Source organism: Gymnoscopelus microlampas (genome assembly GCF_963454915.1).
Source record: "Gymnoscopelus microlampas genome assembly, chromosome: 1".
Lineage (NCBI taxonomy): Eukaryota > Metazoa > Chordata > Actinopteri > Myctophiformes > Myctophidae > Gymnoscopelus > Gymnoscopelus microlampas.
In genome coordinates, this window is record NC_139962.1 from 16,222,211 (window position 1) to 16,230,157 (window position 7,947).

At 44.4% G+C, this 7,947-nt stretch overlaps 1 protein-coding gene across 1 annotated transcript in view; it reads left to right on the forward strand.

Annotated features, from left to right (window-relative positions):
* Positions 1 to 279: 279 nt before the first annotated feature.
* nhsb (Nance-Horan syndrome b (congenital cataracts and dental anomalies)) overlaps positions 280 to 7,947 on the forward strand; it is a gene marked incomplete at both ends in the record, with an annotated part of 90,469 nt that continues 82,801 nt past the window's right edge. The window contains one exon of the mRNA XM_084076810.1: positions 280 to 568. Within this exon, the coding sequence (XP_083932936.1) occupies positions 280 to 568 (289 nt within the window). The remainder of the gene's footprint in view (positions 569 to 7,947) is intronic.

The window sequence follows — 7,947 nt, forward strand, 5'->3', positions numbered from 1 at the left end:
TGACCTGGAGGAGTCTACTGCATGTGTGTGAGCCTGCTGGGCTGGGAGGAGGAGTGGGACTGATCTCAGACACAGAGCAGGATGGAGGACCTCAAGGAGAAATGTGGAACTTTGGATTGACGCCGGGGGACGACCGCGGCCTCAACCACTGGTTTATCGTGTGGATATATTTGGGATACTGTCTTTTTTTTTTTTTTTTTTTCTCCCCTCTTTTTCGAGGGTGGTGGGGATTTATACTTGGGGGCTTCGTTCCATCTTCGGGCGTGCGAGAAGAAAAAAATGCCATTCGCCAAACGGATCGTGGAGCCGCAGCTCCTGTGCAGGCACCAGATCCCAAACGATGAAGACGGCGGGGAGCTGGTGTTCGAGGACCTGTGCTCCATCAGTAACGTGGTTCTGTCCCGGACCCTGCGACAGCTGTCCGACCTGGCCCGGCACGCCTGCTCCATGTTCCAGGAGCTGGAGAACGACATCATCACCACCAACCAACGGGTCTGGGTTCTCCAGAACAAAATAGGCCACGTACAGCAGGTCGCCAGCGCTCTGGACCCCAAGAAGGAGGCAGTGCGTAAGTATACGCGCTTTGATCCCCCCCACAACAGTAGACACACCAACGTGATCTGTATTTCCCTCAACAGTAGACACACTAACGTGATCTGTATTTCCCTCAACAGTAGACACACTAACGTGATCTGTATTTCCCTCAACAGTAGACACACTAACGTGATCTTGATTTCCCTTAACAGTAGACACACCAACGTGATCTTTATTTCCCACACACTCATGTGATCTTTATATTCATTCAGTGGTCGGTGGATGTGAATGAATGGGCGTTCAGGTTGATAAGGACAACCACCTCAAAATGTGTTTCTACCCATAAGAGCGTCCACCCGCACTTGCACATCTCAATTGGAAAACACGAGCGCGTCCGCGACGGACGCGCTCGTGTTTTCCAACATTGAGATGTGCAGCACGCATACACACTCTCACACACACATCAGCCCATTTCAGCCTATTTCTTTCTTTACATTCAGAATAGAGACCGGGACACATATTTCGCTATTCGTGTCTCGTCCAATGTATTCTAAAGTTGACGGTGCGTCCGAGACGTTCTTTTGACTTGGCCGTATACGTGCCCGTCCGTCGACGAGGGGAGTCGGTGTGTTTCAGAGCACGAAGGGGCGTGTATAGCCGCTGCATTGGCTCAGCATCGCAGATCTCTTACTGCGGGTAGCGTAGCGCACACCTGAAGCATCCATGGTGTTTGGGGGGGCTACACTACACACAGTAGTAGCAGGCTACACACTGACTCCACCATCAATGGTCGCACGGGAATCCTTATTAATTATACACTGTGGTGTCGAACGTTGAGGTGAAAGACGAGGATTCGGGCTGACAGGCGACCGAGCGAGCTGTCTGTCTGCCTGTCTGTCTCCCGTTTATCCCCGTGCGACAAAAACCCGCCCTTTCACAGCAGCACCAACACAGCATCAATAATGAATCCTATAGATGTCCACATTGCAGGGACAAACATGAATGAGAGGAGAGCCTATTATAGTCTAGTAGTCTGTCATCACTGTAATTACAGTGCAAGCTAATATAGAAGCATGGCCAGTTAGGTGATGAATCAAAAAAACAAAAAGAATTGGCGCTTGGCTTGCTGGCTTGAATAAAGATGTAGTAACAGCCTAGTTAGAATAATGTTGTGTCCTACATGTCAGTCCCCTCTATGAGACATGGCATGTCAGTTAGGAATAGCCATGTTGAGTGATTTTACTCACTCTGTCTAGTGGGAATGAGCTGTGTTCTGAATAGGCCTATACAGCTGCTAGGCTGTGACATTCCTGTAGATTGCTCATAATCATACAGCATATAGCCTACTAGGCCCTTATGCTACAACGGTTTAACTGTGAACTCCATCTTTAAAACTGGTACACATACAAATGTGTGTGTGTCTCTCTCTCTCTCTCTCTCTCTCTCTCTCTCTCTCTCTCTCTCTCTCTCTCTCTCTCTCTCTTGCTCTCCTGCTCTCTGTGTATCTCACTCTCTCTTCTCTGTTTTCCTGTAGCATATGTGTCAGAATGATGCATACATACAAGCCATGCCTGCATTACGTAAAACAGTCAGATTGCCTCATTGCTCTGTTTACTCAGTTGGCAGTGAATCAGCCTGAATTAGGCTGTGTTGTCCAAGTCTATCTTGGAGGAAAAATGTGGGAAAGATTTTTTTTCCCTTTCTTTTTTTTCATCTCTGCACACTGCCAGTCTAAATACCAACAGATGGGAATAGACATTTTAATTTCCACATTGTATTATCTATCTGCTTGATTCACACATTTCCTTATCAACCCATGGCCTACCATCTCTCACACACACACACACACACACACACACACACACACACACACACACACACACACACACACACACACACACACACACACACACACACACACACACACACACACAGGTTTCTGAGATTAGCCCTGGACACGCACGCTCGCCGGCACGCACATGTACACGCACACACACTTACAAAGTACAAACTTGTGTGCTGATTACACTTGATAAATGTTATGCACAAAAGTCTGGATTGCTTAATACAATAAGATAAGATAAGATAACATCTTATTGAACCCCAGAAGAAAATCAGGTGTCATAGCAACAACAGCTGGATGGATCAGTCTATCTATCAACAGTCTATCAACAATGAGTCTGCGGATGGATATCTGTCTGTCAACAGTATATGGATATATGAATGAATAGCCTATAATGTCTAACAGCAATTAATCTATGGTCTATTAAACTATTATAGTATATGAATGAATGTCTCAGCAATGAATATACAGTATGAATGAATGAATGCACTAAGAACAATGAATATAATAATGGATATGTGTACAGTCCACAGTATGAACAATGAGTATGATAATGAATATGCGTAGACAGTGTGTACGTATATTCATTATACACACAGTATATTCAATGTGTGTGTGTGTGTGTGTGTGTGTGTGTGTGTGTGTGTGTGTGTGTGTGTGTGTGTGTGTGTGTGTGTGTGTGTGTGTGTGTGTGCGTATTCCGATTACCGATTCCGATATCAACCGATACTGATATATGCTGGCTTTTTCACCAAAAGTCAACTAATTGTCAGGTAACAACATCACATATCTAATAAAAGGAAATAGCTATCATATCAATATAATATCTACAAATAACGAATACATCTAATAATGCAGTGATGTTGTTAGGTTTTCACTGGTGGCCATTTGAATGAGTCCCACTAATCTTAGATTAGATGTTAGCCTATTTGATAGTGCAGAAGCATAATTGCCTTGATGCATTAACGAGCGTCAACAAGCATCAGCTGGACACAGACACACACTCCTGCCCTCTGCAGTGCTCTAAACTGAAAGTGACTGGAGTGTGTCTCATTTCTCTCCAAAAGCCATGGAATATGATGGAATATGATTAAGGATTACTGTGATTATGGTAAGCTCACATTTCATATCACACACACCAGTATCAGCATAGTATAAGAACTCCTGTAACTTTCACTTTTTTTTTTATATTTTCCGAAATAAATATGTTGCTATGCTATATGCTATTTTCGGCCGAAAATAGCATAACATATTCTCGGCTGATATCGGACATCCCTAATATGTGTACACACACACACACACACACACACACACACACACACACACACACACACACACACACACACACACACACACACACACACACACACACACACACACACACACACACACTATACTGTGTGCATACGTGTATACTGTAAATCTGTCAACAGACCTTCAACAGTGAGTATAAGTAAGTAATAGACAGCACAGGTCTTAAGTTCTCATGAGGTCAAGCTTGGTTGCGGAGCTTAATGGACTGGCCGAAGCTCTTTGTGGTGTGTGTCTGAATGTGCTCCTCGTCTTCACTAGCTCATCATAGAGGGGGTGAAAGGGCTTCTCCAGACTTCCTCCACCTGACTATCCACACGTTTGGTGAAATGTCACCTAATGTTCGGTGACATTACACAGAGTGAGCTTGTTTTCGGTGAAGAGATTTGGTGTAGAGTTAAAAGGGGAGCGGACCAAGTACAGACCCCTGAGGGACCCTGCTCAATGAAGTATATAGGGTTCAAGTGCGGTTAAAGGACCTGAGCCTCCTCAGGACCTTTCCTGTAGAGGGCCTCAGTGTTGTCCAGTCCAGTTTAATGTTCATCTGTGCTCCCAGGAACTTGTAGGTGTCTATTATTATTCTATTATTATTACCTCCAACTCCTCCCCTTGGATGGTGATGGGAGTTCGGGGGCCTCTTCTTGCACCGCCGAAAGAGCTGGAGGTGATTGTTGTCACACCACCCTGCAAAGGTCTCCACCAAGGCTTGTCGTTGTCATCCGTGTTGCAGCTGAGAATAGAGGAGTACTCTGAGAACTTCTGCAGGTGGTGCGTACCTGAGTTGAAGCAGAAGTCGGAGGTTGAGAGAGTGAACAGAGAAGAGAATGTGACACCACAATTCCCAGGGCCCAAGAGTTCACAATCTTAATCGCTATCACATGTGGATTTGGGATATTAAAGATGTTATTTGATTAATCAAACTCATAGTTCTTATTTACATAAAGTTTGCTGAGATGATCAGAGAGCTTATATCAAATATATCCAAATCTGATCCACTCAGTTAGGGATTAAAGTTTTGAACTCTTGGGCCCTTGGGATCAATGGTTTTGCTCACCAGCATATCGTTGCTGTTGGGTGGAAACTTTGTATGTCCAAAACAGTTCGATTTTTATTATCTTTTATTTTTAAAACAATAATAAAAGGTTACAATAGTAAAAAATAGCCGATATACAAGCTCACAACTCGTCACATCACGCTGCGTTGTGAGCTTGTAGATCTGCAATTTTCACTACTTTTGTGCGACACCCTTGTATGGCGAGGTGGGGCATTAATTTATGAAGAGAAAACATACAAGGTTGAAACATGGAGATACAAGGTTTCTGCCCTGCACTCTGATGTACTGTGGTCTGCTGAGGAGGTCCATACTCCAGGCCACCAGGCTGGGGTCCACCTGCATCTCTTGGTTCTTTTCCACTAGGAAGGGTAACCCAGAACCTTCCAGAACATGAAACTTTCCAGAACCCTGTAAAGTTCTGTGACTTGTGTGTTTGTTTACATTCTAACCACAACCATCCCTGAAGGGGGAGGTACATCATAAATAAATCATCAGGCACATCATTAAAAAGCGGAAATAGCAGATCTACAAGCTCACAGCGTTTTGCGTTGTGACGCGTTGTGAGCTTGTAGGAAAAAAAGTGAAATTACATGGCACAACCCGGTTCGCAACTTCGCGACTCTGTGCAAAGCAACGCGTTTTGAGCTTGTAGATCTGTTACTTTTGCTATTTTTTAATTTTAATCCTGAAAAATAACTGTTTTTGAACGTATGGGGTTTCCACCCGACAGAGACGATAATTGCATGGTGCAGTCAATGGCACTGTGCATTCTCAAGCACATTTCCAGGCAGCTCGCGCCAGCCGTCCATGTTGGCACACGGCGCACAATTGACTCCAGTCTGCAGTTATATGAGCCAGACACTTTCTTTCAAAAAGTAATCTGATGATTCATTTACCTGACATTCAGTCATGGGGCCCCCCCTGAGGGCGGCATCCGTTTCAATTGAAACGAGTGAAGCATATAGCTACGGCGGGCCGCCTCTGGCTGCATCCTGGGATAGGGGATGGGGAAGGGGACGGGGGGACGGGGGGGGGGGGGGGTGAGCAGGTCCTCACCTGATGCTGCTGGTCAGTGGGGACGCCGGGACGGACACACACAGGCTGCCGTGGCCTCTCGGCAGTGATGGAAAAAGTACTTCTTTACTTAAGTAAAAGTACCAATACTGCATTATAGAAATACTCTGTTACAAGTAAAAGTCCAGAATACAAAATCTACTTGAGTAAAAGTACAAAAGTATTGTCATCAAAGTGTACTTAAAGTACCAAAATTAAAAGTACTAAAATGTTTGAAAATAGCAGATCTACAAGCTCACAACGCGTCGCGATGCGACGCGTTGTGAGCTTGTAGATCGGCTATTTTCAAATAGCCTATGTATAAAATAGGCCTAAAGTGGTTAATGTATGTTTCATAATATCATCATTTATATCTGAAAAGTAACTAGTAACTAAGTTTTCAAATAATTGCAGTGGAGTAAAAGTACAATATTTTCCTCTGAGATGTAGTGGAGTAGAAGTAAACGTATTGGAAATTGGATAAACTCAAGTACAGTACAAATACCTCAAAATAGTACTTAAGTAAATGTACTTAGTTACCACCACTGCCCAGTGCCTCTCGGTGTCCCCTGCCATGAAAGCCTCCCTACTTCCTGTTCAGCTGGGCTTTATTGTCCATCCAGGGCTTGTTGGGAAAGTAGCATACAGGGTTCAATGCCAGTCTCTTCACAGCAACCTGAAGTGGGAGAGTAAAAAAAAAGGTGCATTTACATAGCGCTTTTATCCAAAGCGCTTTACATAGATTGTGCATTACATTCACCCAGTCACACACACATTCACACACCGATGGCGGAGGAAACCATGCAAGGCACCATCCTGCTCATCGGGAGCAATTATGGGTTCAGTGTCTTGCTCAAGGACACTTCGACATTAACTCTGGGGGAGCCCGGGATCGAACTGGGAACCTCATGGTTCCCATCCGGCCGCTCTACGCCGATGGAGAGTCCATCGGTGTCCTCACCGTGGACCCTCTTAAACGAGTCCCGGTCTGTGCTGTCTTGTCGCAATGCTTCAAGTAGAAGCAGACTAATACATCTAGTCTTAATTTATTGATATATAAAAGATTAGACAAATTATTAAATAAAGCTTCTCAATGAATCGATTAATCGATAGATTAATCGCTAGGAAAATAACAGATCGTTTCAGCTCCAGTGTGTTGTCCTGTAGCAGTCCCTGAGGTCCTCCTCAACGTCCTCACATCGCTGTTGCTCCTGACCAGTCTTGTAAAGTGGTGGAAGAAGTATTCAGATTCTTAAGTAAAAAAGTATCAATACAAAGTATAAGGTCAAAATTTGACTTGAGTAAAAGTACAAAAATATTGGCATCAAAATATACTTGCATATTAATAATATACTTCAAAATTTGTAACACGGCCATTAACATTTCCTTTGTAAAGACCAACAATGACATAGTCAACCACAAACTAATTTACAGATAAAGAACCCAATCCTTCAAATCCACAATCCTGGGAGACAGGGGATTTAAGAGAAAGGCACAGCAGTTCACCTGAACAAACTGGTATTTGTGACACAGTCAGGGTTATTAGTTATCCTATTTCACCTGCTGATCACCTGCTTATAGGCTCTATGCACAGCAGCCATATTGGAAAGAAATTGTGCCTCTTCTTACTTCCTTCACAGGTGTTACCAATGATACTAATGAGGGCTCTGTTCCATTCTGGTCAAACAGAGTCAGAGTGCTGATATTGTGCATGTTGGCTCAACACTCTGCTACACCAGTGGGTCTCAAAGTGTGGTCCAGGGACCCTCATGGTTCCTTGAGGGGGTTCCAAATGGTCCCTTACGGGTGTGTAACAGCCGGCACGCCTGATGGAGGGGAAAGGAACTGGTTGGAATAACGTGTTCCTTTCACACGCTACGTCCTATACCGGGGAAACTCCCCCCTGTCATGGTGATAAGAAGGTCAGTTGGCTCTCATGCATTGAAGGAGGCATGAGCTCGGCTCTGGGCTCCCTAGGCTGGCGGGGGGAGTGTAGCGCCCAGGATCAATTAGATAACTGGCACCGGGTGAAAAAGGGTTACAAAATTGTGGGGGAAAAAGTGTTTTTGTTGACAAAGATATGCAGGCTGAAAGAGTAAAGCCACATTTTACCAATGAATATGCACTATCACTTCTTCAGCACATCTGAACT